Source organism: Oryx dammah, unplaced genomic scaffold, assembly GCF_014754425.2.
Source record: "Oryx dammah isolate SB20612 unplaced genomic scaffold, SCBI_Odam_1.1 HiC_scaffold_1, whole genome shotgun sequence".
Classification (NCBI taxonomy): domain Eukaryota; kingdom Metazoa; phylum Chordata; class Mammalia; order Artiodactyla; family Bovidae; genus Oryx; species Oryx dammah.
In genome coordinates, this window is record NW_024070185.1 from 24,578,730 (window position 1) to 24,593,619 (window position 14,890).

At 36.5% G+C, this 14,890-nt stretch overlaps 1 protein-coding gene and 2 non-coding genes across 3 annotated transcripts in view; all 3 read left to right on the top strand.

Moving 5' to 3' along the window:
* HAUS6 (HAUS augmin like complex subunit 6) overlaps nt 1–14,803 on the top strand; it is a 37,812-nt gene extending 23,009 nt beyond the window's left edge. The window contains exons 12-17 of the mRNA XM_040238445.1: nt 2,550–2,631; nt 7,743–7,809; nt 8,119–8,304; nt 10,457–10,592; nt 12,169–13,209; nt 14,658–14,803. Coding sequence (XP_040094379.1) covers nt 2,550–2,631; nt 7,743–7,809; nt 8,119–8,304; nt 10,457–10,592; nt 12,169–13,209; nt 14,658–14,719 — 1,574 coding nt within the window. The 3' untranslated portion in view covers nt 14,720–14,803. The remainder of the gene's footprint in view (nt 1–2,549; nt 2,632–7,742; nt 7,810–8,118; nt 8,305–10,456; nt 10,593–12,168; nt 13,210–14,657) is intronic.
* LOC120867813 lies at nt 7,528–7,661 on the top strand. Its single transcript, XR_005722026.1, has one exon.
* Nucleotides 11,522–11,593, top strand: TRNAC-GCA. The gene has a single exon. It is a non-coding gene; the product is annotated as a tRNA-Cys (tRNA).
* Nucleotides 14,804–14,890: the final 87 nt, after the last annotated feature.

Genomic DNA, 14,890 nt, shown 5'->3' on the forward strand with positions numbered 1-14,890 from the left:
TGGGCACCTACTGACCTGGAGAGTTCATCCTTCAGTGTCGTATCTTTTTGCCTTTTCATACTGTTCACGGGGTTCTCAAGGCAAGATTACTGAAGTGATTTGCATTCTCATCTCCAGTGGACCACGTTTTGTCAGAACTCTCCACCATGAGCCATCTGTCTTGGGTGGCCCCACACGGCATGGCTCATAGTTTCACTGAGTTAGACAAAATTTCCATTACTTTTTAAAAATCACATATAAGTGAACCATATAGTATTTGTCTTTCTCTGACTAGTTTCAATAAACCTAATGTTCTTTAGGTTCATCCATGTTGTGGAAATGGCAATGTTTTACTCTTTTATGGCTGAGAAATATTCATATAAATATCCATTATGTCTGCGTGTGTGCTATATTGCTTCAGTTGTGCCTGACTCTTTGTGATGCTATGGACTGTAGCCCACCAGGCTCCCCTGTCCATGGGATTCTCCAGGCAAGAATACTGGAGTGGGTTGCCATGCCCTCCTCCAGGGGATCTTCCCCACCCAGGGTATGAACCTGAGTCTCCTGGAGCTCTTGCATTGCAGGCAGATTCTTTACTGGTGAGCCACTGGGGAAGCCCAAAATATCCATTTTATATATATATATATGTGTGTATATATATATATATATACATAGATATACATACACACACACATATGTATACATATATATGCACATTTATACCACTTCTTCGTAAGCCAGTAATCTGTTGATGGACACTTGGTTTGCTTCCATGTCTTAACTATTATAAATAGTGCTGCTATGAACATTGAGGTGCATGTGTTTTTTCAAATTAGAGTTTTTGTTTTTTCTGCATATATATCTAGGAGTAGAGTTGCTGGATCAGAGGGTAGTTTTGCTTTTAGATTTGTAAGGCATCTCCATATGTTTTCTTTAGTTGCTGCACCAGTTTACATTCCCCTGTGTAGGAGGGTTCCCTTGTGTCCACATCCTCTCCAGCATTTATTATTTGTAGATTTTTTTATGGTAGCCATTCTGACCAGTGTGAGGTTGATATTGTGGTGTTGATTTGCATTTCTCTAATAATTAGTAATGTTGAGCATATTTTCGTGTGTCTATTGACTATCTGTATGTCTTCTTTGGAGAAATGTCTTCTTTACTTTTGAATGATAGATTGGTTATAAGATTCAAGATCAAGACTAATTTTTCCTTGAGACTTTGATAATATGTCGTCATTACTTTCTGCCTTCTTTTTGAAGCATTTGCTGTCAGTCTAATTGTCATTCATTTGTAGGTAGTTTTTGATCTCTGGTTGCTTTTAAGACTTCCATTTATTTATTTTTTAAAAGAGTTTTCTATCTATCTATTTATTTATTTATGGCTGCATTTGGTCTTTGTTGCTGTGTTGGCTTTCTCCAATTGGAGTGAACAGGAGCTACTCTTTGTTGCGGAGCACAGGCCATAGGGCATGTGGGTTTCGGTGGCTTCAGCACATTGTCTCAGCAGTTGTGGCTCACGGGCTCTAGAGGGTGGGCGTAGTAGTTGTGGCACACAGGCTGAGTTACCTCACGACATGTGGGATCTTCCTGGACCAGGGACCAAACCAATGTCTCCTGCATTGGAAGGCAGATTCTTAACCTCTGAACCACCAGGGAAGCCCTGGAATGTTTTATAAATAACAGAAACTACATCATTATTAGGTTCAAAAGCTTAGGACATTGAAAATGTTAAAAGGTGGCATTATGATGAATTAAAAGAAAACTTTACAATACACATTGGTTTCTTATATAGTAACACCCTGGACACGTATAAATGATCTTTCAGAATCAAACATGTTGAAAGAAGAGGAGCTCTTGGAATATCTAATCCTTTCACATACAGCCATGGCTTCCTTCAATTTTATTTCCTGTCATGCTTCTCCACTAGATACATGCTATGCCCTGGCACACCAAACGTGCACCTTATTCTCCTAGGACTTTCATTGCTTCTTCATGTTCCCTACTCTGGACCAGGTGCCTTTCTGCCTTCTTGCATTCTGTGTGCACTTGTATTATAATACTATAACAATATGTCATAATGCTTTTCTTATCAATAGTCTCTCCTGTACTGATTTCTTGAAGGCAGGTCTCCATTAAAAAATTTTTTTCCCCATTGTTAGTACTGCAATGACATAGTTATTAAATGGTATGTTGAAGAATAAATACATAGCAGTTAATGTTGTAGATGCTGGGTTAAACTATGCTAAGTACTATAACTTTTTGGCTGGTTTATTTGGTAAGTGCATTGTCTGTGTACTTAAGCACGAAACATGGCTATATATAATACTAGAGAATTGTGGATTGTCCCTTTTGGGGAAACTTTGTGTGAGCTGTCTTTTTAGAAGAGCCTATTGTACATATTCTCCATCACTGTCATGTGTATTACTTTATAGTTAATAAGTAAATAATTATCTTTTCCTATTAGCATTTATTTTATTTTTTAATTTTCTTCTGTTTAGAACTTCAGGAGAGCTCTAAATATTAGAATGTACAAGCATAATTAAAGAGTAATTAATTTTTCTATTCCTTTAGTTACACCTAAGCAACATATCCAGGAAAGTAATTGCAGAAGAGCAAGTGATATACTGGAAACTAAATCTGATCCAGCCAACAGGTAAAACAGATTTGATTTTCATATTGATTATTTTTCCTCTTCATTAATTTTAGTTCCATCTTCAGCCAGTTTTCAAGCTTCTCTAGTATGGGATAGTTTATAACTTTCTTCTCTTAATCAGATGGTGTTTTCCCACCGTGGATCCCCTTTTTCTGGAAAGATTCAACATTTCTGATGCATGGGCATTTTTTCCTCTTCTATTCTTATCTAAATGTCAAAACTCATGGGGATTACCTAATTTTTGAAGAGAAAGATATATATGAAAATTATCTAATACAAGTTTGGGAATTTTTGCATTTTTGTGTCTGTGAACTTTGAAGTCACTTGTTGACTGTTGACTAAATCCAAGTGTTTAGGGACTTCTGAAATTACCTAGATGGTTTGCAGTCTGTGTTCTGCAGCTCCCTCCGATGCTGTGGATGAGTCAGACTTAGTCTGTGGCTGTTCCATCCTTTGCCACTTCAACCTGAGCAGCTTACTTTTATCTGTAGTGTATATTGGGGTTTTATATGCCATTTGATAGAGTTCTATGCTTAAAAATTTTTTTAGGGGGCAGACTTCTGATTCAGTCGAATCCCCAAGTTTAGCATGATTAAGCTGAACCTAGTTAGTTTATTGTAACTAACTAGTAGTAGTCTTATTTTATTTATTGCCTTTTTTTCTGTACTATTCTATTTTGGCCCTTAAATAAACTGACGTCAGATTATAAAAGCAAAAATCTCTAAATGTGTATATGTTTCTCCTTTAATAAACATTAACTAGCAGTCAAACAGACATCCTAAACAGATTCCTTTTTTGTTGTTTTTTTGATTACCATTCGATTTAAATAGGTGTCTTTTAGTTCACTTTCCCCATTTTAATGAGGCACAGGTATGGAAACAAAATACTTAGAATAATTCTAAAAATAAGATTCTAAATTTTAAGTGACTTCAGGCCTCTTGCATTTTGTATGCTCTTAGTAAGTTATAATAAATTAAAACACCATCAGTTCAGTTCAATTGTGCAGTTGTGTCTGACTCTTTTCGACCCCATGGACTGCAGCACGCCAGGTTTCCTTGTCCATCACCAACTCCCAGAACTTGCTCAAACTTGTGTCCATCAACTCGGTGATGCCATCCAGCCATCTCATCCTCTGTCGTCCCCTTCTCCTCCTGCCTTCAGTCTTTCCCAGCATCAGGGTCTTTTCAGTTCTTCGCATCAGATGGCCAAAGTACTGGAGTTTCAGCTTCAGCATCAGTCCTTCCAGTGAATATTCAGGACTGATTTCCTTTAGGATTGACTGGTTTGATCTCCTTGTCATCCAAGGGACTCTCAAAAGTCGTCTCCAACACCACAGTTCAAAAAACACCATAACCAGAGTCAAAACTTAAATGCGAAATTATGCTATTGACAGTTTCCTCTGCAGTAAATTTCTCTTCATAGAAGGTCGGGACTACTTGTGAAAGAATTTTATTTTTGTTTTTAGCTATGGATGTGATGTTGATTTTCTAAATACCTAAAAGGAATTTAATGAAATATTCAGTGAAGACCTGGTATTGAAGAAACTGAAGTTACTGGGCTTGCTAATTTTACCCTCTTATCACAATTGTTCTTAAAGCATGCCTCTTAGCGGGAAATAGTTGGTGCTCCCAGTCTCAGTTATTTTTTTCTTGTCTTTTCTTGAGAGAACAAATTAAGTTTGATTAACATCTCTTGCTGGACTAAAGATTAATGGAGTTAGTAGAGTAATTCACAAATCTGATTTTATTTTTGAACAACATGAACCTTAAGATTCTTTCTTGAGGTAGAATTTTGTACTAAGATGTACTATCAGAATTCTACAGGAGCCAGACACTTAGTCCTTAAAAATTTAATTCAAATAGAATTCTCTTAAAATAGGAAAAAGTTGTTTTAAATAATTTTCAGTTCCTCCTTTATCCTCTTTCAAGCTCCTAGATCTTTTAACTGTCTTGGGATACTTAATTTTACTTATAGGTTGGGATATTAAAAGAATGTAGAGGAAGGCTTTTGGTGATGAAGGATAAATGCTTAATGGGAAATGAAAGTTTATTACTGCTTAATAGAAGAATAGAAGAGAGGTGAAGAGTTGAATTACTGAGATGTAGAAGTAAAATTTCTTCTCAGAATTGTTTATTAAAAAAGGTATTTTGTAATAAAATGTTTCCGGTGTAATGCGGGTAGATTGCACTTAAAGAAATACCCCTTTTTGGCATACAGTACAGCTGTTACACTAAATATTTATAGAGGCATCATCTTACATGAGTGTCACTGTAATTAATTGGGAAATGCATATGTGAAAATGGTTAAGCTATTCAGTTAAAAAACGTGAAATGAATGTAGTTTTTAGAGTAAGTGTGTTGTTTGACTTTTCACAAGTACTAAAATATAAAGAGTCTTCTCCATAAATCTCCTGGCTTGGTTTTGATCAGAGTGATGGAGGCTTCACTATACCTACAATCAGAATTCAGTAATTGGTGATGCCTTTGCTGCACACTGTGGGTAGTACCTTTCTTTGCAATGGTTTCTGGAAAGGAGGTTTCCATGATATTTCTAGTGGTGGTGATGCAGTTCTTCTAGACCTTTAAACTCTATAGAGTTTCTCCTTTATTGCACTTCAAAGATAGGGCAGTGTGATATTGCATGCATTCCAAATAAACATCCTTAGACTTAGAAATTGAATTCTAATCTCATTATTTCCTTCTTCTTTAATTATTTCTCTGTTAATTGTAGACATATTGTAACAACAACAACAAATGAAAAATTCAAAAAACTGGCTAAAATTTCTAACAAATAACTTTTCAGATTCTTTCCCAAGTTCTTTTTAGACTTTACTTATAATTTTAGTTCTAATCAAAGCATGAATATAGTCTTGTATTCTAAAATACAAAATTTTTTCAACATTATCATAGCATAAATGCATTTTTTAAAGTTTGTGTGTGTTTAACATTATATAACCACTTAAAATGCTTTGTAATATTTCATTTATTTTTAGACTTTAGGTTTTCCTTAAAATTTTACTATAAAAAGCATGTATTTTTTCTTTTGGAAGTGCTTTTAGGGTAAATTTCCACTATAGGATCAGTACCCTTTTTATCTGGATTTCTTGGGCCTCGGTTTTGGCATGGCAAGTGGGTAGAGAGTAAGGACTGAGCCAGGGCTCAATTCAATTTAAAGTGGAATTGGATATTAGCAAGACTAACAGCATGTTGTCACTTGAGAAATGAGAGAGAAGAGGTATAGAATGTGGTTTCATTTTTCTGTCTTATGAGACTCTGCAAGAATGATTCAAATAGAAAAATTTGGTGGCATCTATAGAACCTCATCTTCAAGTGGCATTTATTCATTGATCAATCTATCCATTAATCAATTTATCCATTTATCAGTTACAAATATGTGTGGTACTACCAAGTGCCAGGCACTGTTAGGACTTGGGAATAGCATTTGGTAAGATATAGTCTTTGTCCTCAAGGAGCTCACCAGTCTTTTGGTGGCATCTTAGCGGTGTTTGTCCATAACTTGCTGGCCCTGCTTTAAAGGGCTTTCTGATCATTTTCTTGTTAAGTTTGGTGAAGAATTTGGATGAAGTCACACTAGATAGTAATTACTCATCTTTTGCTCTAGATATCTAGATCATATCCTGTCAAGACAAAGTTGAGGCTTGAGCAATTTCAGTGATTTTTGAATTATGTTTGGAAGGTAGATTTCAAGAAGGGCACATTTGAAAAAGTTTGAAAGGAATATTTGCTATTATGTGAAATATTTGCAAAGCTGTTAGTTTTGTACTTTTCTGTGAACAGAAAGGAAAAAATCGGCATGCTTGATGTTGAAAGTGGTAATCCTACCTTTCACTTTACCTGTAAAGCTTTTGGTCAGTGAGCAGACCCAATCCATGATCGAATTTGAAAGCACTTTCAAGATGAAGATAAATGATTAAAGTTATCATTACTTTGAAGGCTTAAAAAATATTTAATACCCTCTTTTGTAATTATAGTAAAAAGATGCATAAGGTTTTCATGTTTACCAAAATGGGCAAGAGAATCTAAGAGATTAAGGAACACTATGGGTAGAATGCGTGCTTGCATGCTTAGTCGCTTCAGTTGTGTCGGACTCTCTGCAACCCTATGGGCCATGACCTGTCAGGCTCCTCTGTCCATGGGATTCTCCAGGCAAGAATACAGGAGTGGGTTGCCATTTCCTTCTCCCAGTCTGACCTGAGACAAGTCAAAACGTGTAGAATAGGACTTCCTAAGTGGCTCGGTGGTAAAGAACTCACCTGCCAATGCAGGAGACATAAGAGATGCTGGTTCGATCCCTGGTTTGTAAGATCCCCTGGAGGAGGGCATGGCAACCCACTCCAGTATTCTTGCCTGGAGAATCCCGAGCCTGGTGGGCTACAGTCCACCGGGTCACAAAGAGTTGGATCCAACTGAAGCAACTTAGCATGCGCACAAGTGTAGAATGTCACAAATTAAAGTTTTATGACTTTACTATAATATATTTGCCATAGAAAATTCAGCATAAGAGAAATTGCTTTTGGACCTGAAATATCCAAAGAAGCTTACAGTTTCTGCTACAATGCTTCTGTTATCTGAAGCCTGAAAGAAAGTGAAAGTGAAGTCGCTTGTCGGACTCTTTGCGACCCCATGCACTGTAGCCTGTCAGGCTGCTCAGTCCATGGAATTTCCCAGGCAAGAGTACTGGAGTGGGTTGCCATTTCCTTCTGCATGGGATCTTCTGGCAATAATGTGATTCTAGTTAACTGAATTTGTTTTTACCCTGTACTCAAGTTTCTGAGTGTTCATCAAGTCATCTAACCTGTGTAAAAAATGCTGTTGACAAAAAAAAAAAAATGCTGTTGACTTAAAATACATAGTGGGTAAGGAAAATGTTCAAATTTGGGAGGCTGATACACAAATTGGGCTGAAGTACTGCTCTAATTGTCACTATACCTCCCTAGAATAATACACTGCCTTTTGATGACCGGGACGAATTGAGAGAAATCGTAACGGACAGATACGGGGCAGACAGTTTCTTTAGAATATTCAGATATATCAAGTGAATGGAATTGTTTCTTATTCATAACTTGGATTTAATAATATTTTTCCTTTTAGCCCTGCTTCTTTCCTGTTACAGCCGGTTCCACCATTAGGTGGAGACATTGTTACATTACTTGAAAAGGTACGTTTTAAAACAATTTAAAATTAATTCTGACCATAATTATTTATGATAAAATATTCTTTACTTTTGTTTTTATCTCAAATTAAATTTCTGTTTTCACACTTCCCTGTTTGTGAACATTATGTACCATTCCTATTTATACATTTTTTACTACTTCTAAATGGGAATATTGGAATTTTAAAATTGCGTCAGTGAACATAGTTTTTATAGTAATGATAACTTTTTATAGGTTGATGATAACTCTAGAACCTCTAATAAAGATCAGGTACCATTATTAAGTTTTTAACATTACACATCTATCTTTTTCAGGACACGAAGTTTATAACTCTCGGAGAGAAAAGTGAAACAGTTCCTAAGAAAACACCAGAATTTAAAGTGGAAGACTCTTCATCATCAAATATTGCAAAGAATACAGAGAGTAGTGCATGTGGAGGGTCTCTGCCAGCCAAACAAAGCGATCCGTTCCAGAAAGAGCAAGATCATCTGGTAGAAGAGGTTAGAAAGAGATTGTAATAAGTATACTGATATGCTGTTTTCTCGATGGTATTGGGGTTATAAGTGAAGTATAGTTAATTGTTGATTAACTAGGGGTATTTTGGGAAAGGAGGTCACAGATAATAAAAAAGGCAAAGTTTGTCCTCCCCTAAAGTAGGAAAGATACAATGAAGTAAACTTACTTAGTTAAGATTACATCCATGGTTTAGAACCCATGTACCATTCTATAACTATCCAAGAGTGTAAAAATAATACATGTATAATATGTTTTGAATTAATCATTATATAAATTGTTAGATAGATAATACCCAATGATTATACTTTATTAAAATACTCTTATCTATTTCTTAGCTGAGCTTCCTCTGTTTTTGAATTTTAGAACAAAGGCTATACAATATATATTATCACTAAGCAAAAGTTTTGTCCTGCTTTTTTAAAATTTCAGAAGTGAATAAGTGCATGATTGTTTATGATCTTGGTTTTCTTTCTTTCTTTTTTTTTTTTTTTTTGATCTTGGTTTTCTTAACCAGCTCTGTTCCTTAATACTTTTCTACTTTTCACTGATAAGTGACCATATAATACTACTAATGCTGAGTATTAGAACTCACTTTACATAAATTAAATGGCTAGGCTATTCTTTAATGTTATTTTTATTACATATTTCCCATTGTTTGAATTTGGATACACAGCGGGACAGTATATCAGCTATTTTACATTCCTGAGCTTCTGAAAGAAAATTTTGGTTTAGTGCATATTGATTCATTCATTGTTTCATGGTCTCTAAGTATTTTTAAATCTCTAAAATTTTGTTGTTTCTCTGTGTTAGCTGATTGACTCTGTACTAAAGAAAAGATGGTTAGTCATTCTTTTTTTCTTTCCTGATATGGGAGGAAAGGCACGTTTTTTGGCTAAAAGAATTGATAGTAGCAGTTGTATGAGAAGGGATGGAAGAGGAGAGTCCTAACATCTCATAAAGCTCTGAAAAGTGAAATTAATTCTAATAGTGTTTATGACAGGGCTTCCCTGGAGTCTCGGTGGTAAAGAATCTGCCTGCTGATGCAGGAGACTCGAGTTCAATCTCTGGATTGGGAAGATCCTCTGAAGAAGAAAATGACAACCCACTCCAGTATTCTTGCTCGGGAAATCCCATGGATAGAGGAGCCTTGTGGGGTTGTATACAGTCCTTGGGGTTGCAAATGAATCAGACACAACTTAGTGACTAAACAACAACAAGAGTGGTGTTTATGACGAGGAATACTTAGTGTTAGAATTCTAAGAAGCCATCTCTTTTCATGGAGGAGGGTGAACTGGAGTTAGTTTGATTATGGTTGTAGGCAGTTTCTTTTTTAGGAATCTCAGGGTACAGAGATTTTAATTTGCTTATTTTTATTTTCTGGGTTTATTAAAATTTAGTATAGAGTGCTATTTTCATATTGTACACATTTCTGTATTTTAAAAATATATTCCTATGTTTTGTTCATTAATTTATGTCTGATGGTGAGGTTACTGAGAAAGAAGTATATTGTCACCATAATGTACTCTATTAATAGAGGTGCCACTGTTCAGTGGACTTTAAGAAGAACCATGTATGCTTTTTGTGTGTGTGTGTGTGAAGTCGCTCAGTCGTGTCCGACTCTCTGCGACCCCATGGACTGCAGCCTGCCAGGCTCCTCTGTCCATGGGATTTTCCAGGCAAGAATACTGGAGTGGGCTGCCATTTCCTCCTCCAGAGGATCTTCCCAACCGAGGGATCGAACCTGGGTCTCTCACATTGTAGGCAGATGCTTTTACCGTCTGAGCCACCAGGGAACTCCTAGAACTGGTCGTTTTAGCAGCTATGGAATTGTGAAGCTCATAAGTGTGGCAGATAGCTCAGATCACTGCAGTCAGAACTATCTATGTTTCAATCTTTCTAGGTATAAAGATTTATCTTTTTCTCTATGTAACAGGATATTCATTTAAGATAAGAAGGGAGGAAATGGGTTTGGGGTTTGATTTCACCTTATAGGATTGTGCTTATATAGTCTTGTATGAAGTGTCTGGGAGCTACATTGTTGAGCTTATTTTTGTGCATGTTGCTGTCATTATGGCTTTTGTTGTAGTCTACCAGTGGGCTTTATATTTTTGAATTACTTTTTCTTTTCTGTTTTAGGTTGCAAGGGCAGTTTTATCTAATTCACCACAGCTCTCTGAAGGAAAAGAAGTAAAATTAGAAGAACTAATTGACTCTCTAATTTCTAACCCGTTCTTAACAAGGAGTCAAATTCCCCGAACTCCAGAAAACTTGAGTAAGTTAATAATGCTTTTGGTCACTTTTCTTTCTTAGACATACTACTGTTAGAACCATGGTCTGACAGATTTTCTGAAATTCACTTTAAAATTGTTTTCTGTATCTTTCAGTTTAGTGGCATTGGCTATATTTGTTTTGATGTGGGGGACTTTTATTGAAATACTGTGAGCACTGTCATTTATATGGCAGTCCTTCAGCAGTATTATTTTGCCCTGATAACTATACAGTTTTATTTTTGTTGTTTTACTTGGCTTTTTCCTAGAAAATATTTTAGTTGATTACTTAAAAAAAAAATCCTGTGCCTCCACATCTGATTTGTGATCAACATTTATAGAGTTGTTGTTTAGTTGCTAAGTGGTGTCTGACTCTTTTGTGTGACCCCATGGACTGTTGCCTCCTAGGCTTCTTTGTCCATGGGATCTCCCAGGCAAGGATACTGTAGTAGATTGCCATTTCCTTCTCCAGGGGATCTCCTTAACCCGGGATCAAACCCATGTCTCCTGCATTGGCAGGCAGATTCTTTACCACTGAGCCACCTGGGAAGCCAACTTATAGAGTATGGAGGCTATATTCTTCTAGTCAACAACCAGCAGCATCAGCCAAAAACTGTGTGTACAGAGATCTCATCTATTGCTCCCAAGCTAGTCAGACTCTCCAGTAGTTTCTTCTTACAACCTGTATCGTGTAGGCAAAGTTCTGATATTCTTGTCCTCATGTAGGCACATCATCCTGGGTGAGTAAGTAAGTGTAATTTCTATCATACTACTAGAAATGACATATTGAAAGTTAAATGGATTCAGTTCAGGTTGAACCTAGCCACTGTATAGGTTGGTGTTTGGCAAACTACATTTTGTGAATCACATTGGCCCACTGTATGTTTTTATAAATAAAGTTGTTTTGAACACAACCTTGTTCATTTGTCAGGCTTCCCTGGTGGCTCAGAGGTTAAAGCATCTGCTTGCAATGCAGGAGACCCAGGTTCGATCCCTGGGTTGGGAAGATCCCCTGGAGAAGGAAATGGCAACACACTCCAGTATTCTTGCCTGGAAAATCCCATGGACAGAGGAGCCTGGTGGGCTACAGTCCATGGCGTTGCAAAGAGTCGGACATGACTGAGCGACTTCACTTTCTTTCTTTCTTTGTTCATTTGTCAGCATATCTTTTATGGCTGCTTTCGCACACACAGCAGTGACAGAACTGAACAGTTGCCACAGACAAGATGGTGTGCAAAACCTGATGTATTACTATTTGGCCCTTTATAGAAAAAGTTTGTTGAACCTGGCCTAGATGGACAAGAAAATATCTTTTAAACACATGTAATTTGTATGTGCTGTGTGAAAGTATATGTGTATTTCAGGAACAGCTTCTGTTTGTTGTGTGATCGTTTGGCGATGGGTTTCTTTGATGTTGTTGGGCTTTGGTATATTGTGGAGTCTTGTCATTCAGCTGGCATACCTATGAACATATACTGAGTCAGCAGCTTTATCTTGAGCACTAGAAATGAAATGTTTAATTGCATGTTCTGTTTGGGAATTTATTAGCAACTTGTGTTATTTCCCTTTTCATTTAATTAGTAAGTGAAATTCGGAGCTCATGGAGAAAAGCTGTTGATATAGAAGATAACGGAAGTACAGAACCAATTCAAGTGGATACTGAACATAGAGAAGAATTGCCAGAATCCTTACCTGTGGTGCATAATCAAAAAGAGTTTAGCATGGCCAGTTTCTTGTCAGCAGCCACTGTGTCCAATTCTAGTCATTCTCATCTGCCTGAAGAGAAAGTTGTTTCAGATTGCCTCCAGTGTGTGCCTCAGAAACCCGTGGTGACCACTTGCATAGGTGAACCAACCACACAAAATCCATCAGATTTGTTAAATAAGGACATAATTTGTATGCAAGATTTGGACTGTACAACTTTACAGAACAAACTTTTAGAAACTAGCCAAATAGAGACATTTTCTCCTGCTGTAGGCAGTAGAAGAAATGTGTTAGGTAGCAGTGAAGAAGATAATATTAAAATATCAGACCAATCAAAAGCTTCTTACGAAGACTTTTCCATATATAACAGTATGTTATGGAACTGTTTTCAGGTATCAGGTGGAATTAGTTCTAGTTTTAAAGAAGGTGATTTTGGCATATTGCATGAAACTCTTCCAGAAGTTGGTCACATAAGTCTTATTAGCCCCAGTAGTACAGAGGCCACTTTTAAACTGGAACCGAATAGTCCTACGCACAGTGGCGTTTTCACAGATGTTGTGGGAGAAAAACAGACTACTCCAGAATCAGACTTCAATTTACAGGCTACTTACAGTAGATATGAGGCTCTGAAGAAATCTCCGTCCAAGCGAAGGGAAGAAATTTACCTCTCTAATCCTGAAATACTTGAAAGACACAAACCAGAATTGAGCCTTACTCCCCAAAAGATGCAGACTGATGATATGCTTAATTTTCTGGGCATTCATGATTTGCACATTGGCTATATAAAACCATCTTCACGCATGTCCCTTGGTGAAAGAAAACGGTCTCTTTCACCACTAATTAAGTTTTCTCCAGTGGAAGAAAGATTGAAGACCACAATACCATGTAACCTTGGAGAACTTCTACCTGATTTAACAGGTAAGATTTAACTAGATGTGGCATATTGACCTGCTGAAAATTTTCTTTCAGCTTCTCGTAAAAATAGTATTCAGTGAACATTACACAATCTTGTTAATGTGACAGAATATATTCCTTATTTATTCCTTCAGTCAGGATGAGAAAAGTGAACCCATCATTTTTATGGGTACTTTCAGAATCTCTTGTGATGAGATGATGTATATAGCTTACAACTGGTATGGGACGGGTGGAAAACAAAACCAAAATCCTGGAACCTGTTGCTTTTGTAATACAAACTACTGAAAGTAGATCTTGTCAGAATCTTCACTAATGGAAGATGGTTCTAAAAACGTTGAGAAATATCTCAAAACTTATAGTATCTATGATTTGCTTTGAAGTAATTTGATGGGGGTGTGGTGACAAGATGGGTCAGTGTACTACTTTCCTAGGGCTGCCATAACAAAGTACCATAAACTTGGTGGCTTAAGACAACAGAAATTTTTTTGTCTCTGGAGGAAACAAGTTTTGGAGGGTAGTACTCAGGCTCACGGTGTTGGCATGACCATGTTCCCTCTGAAATCACAGAGAGTGATCCTTGACTCTTCTATCTTCTGATACTCCCTGGTGTTCTTTAGCTGTGGCAGTGTAGTTCATCTCTGCCTCCACTTGTACATGGCATTCTCCCCTGTGTTCTAAGTACCTTCTTATAAGGATACTCATCGTATAGACTAACAGCCCACTGTGCTCCCATCCTACTCTTAACTGAATATGTCTGCAGTGACCCTATTTCCAAATAAAGCCATATTCTGAGGTACAGGGGTTAGAACTTCAACATCAGGTACAGAACATGTTCTTCAACATGAGGTACAGAAGTTAGAACTTCTTTTGGAAGGGACACAGTTCAACTTGTAGCAATTAGTATTAATAATTATTGAAGCTGGATGGCAGATAAGTTTGGCTGACCATAAAGAGTTAAAAATGCTCTTGGAACTGTATTCAATCTTATAATAACCTATAATGGAAAATAATGGAAAAATATGTAATATAGTATGAAATCTGTATAATGCATAATATGTTATAAAAATATAAAATCAATATAATATAGGTAGTAAGAAATATATACATCACTTTGTCCACTTAAATTAATACAATATTGTAAATCACCTGTACTTCAACAAAACAAAAACTGCTCTTAAAGCATGCTAAACAGATATAGATCTGGTAATACAGATTATAAATCATTCTGATTTGCCCATGATAATTAAATACTGGTGTGTTAAAAAGTATTCTAGGAGAGATGTACCTCTGGCAAAGAAGTACGTCAGTGAGAATAATGGTAATTTTATCACAGTTACGTATTTGCCTGTGAACTTTTTCTGAAGACTGAAGTTTGCTATTACGTGGAATTTGACATACTTTTTCTTTATAATGTTTATCCTTTTTTTCTCTTTTAAAAATCAATTTTGCAGAAGAAGAAATCTTGAATAAGAGCCTTGATGCAAAAGTATCTCCATCTGACTCGACAAGATGAAGCAGTAGCCCAGTCAGTTTAACTATGATGCACTTAAGTTGAAGCAATGTCACAAAATAAAAACTAATTTGCAGTTTAAATACACATGGGAAGTGTTTAACTGTTTTTCAAGGTCTAAAAAAGTCTTAAATAATGCCTGTTAGCCTTTTCTACTGTTTTTAGGTAAGGAGA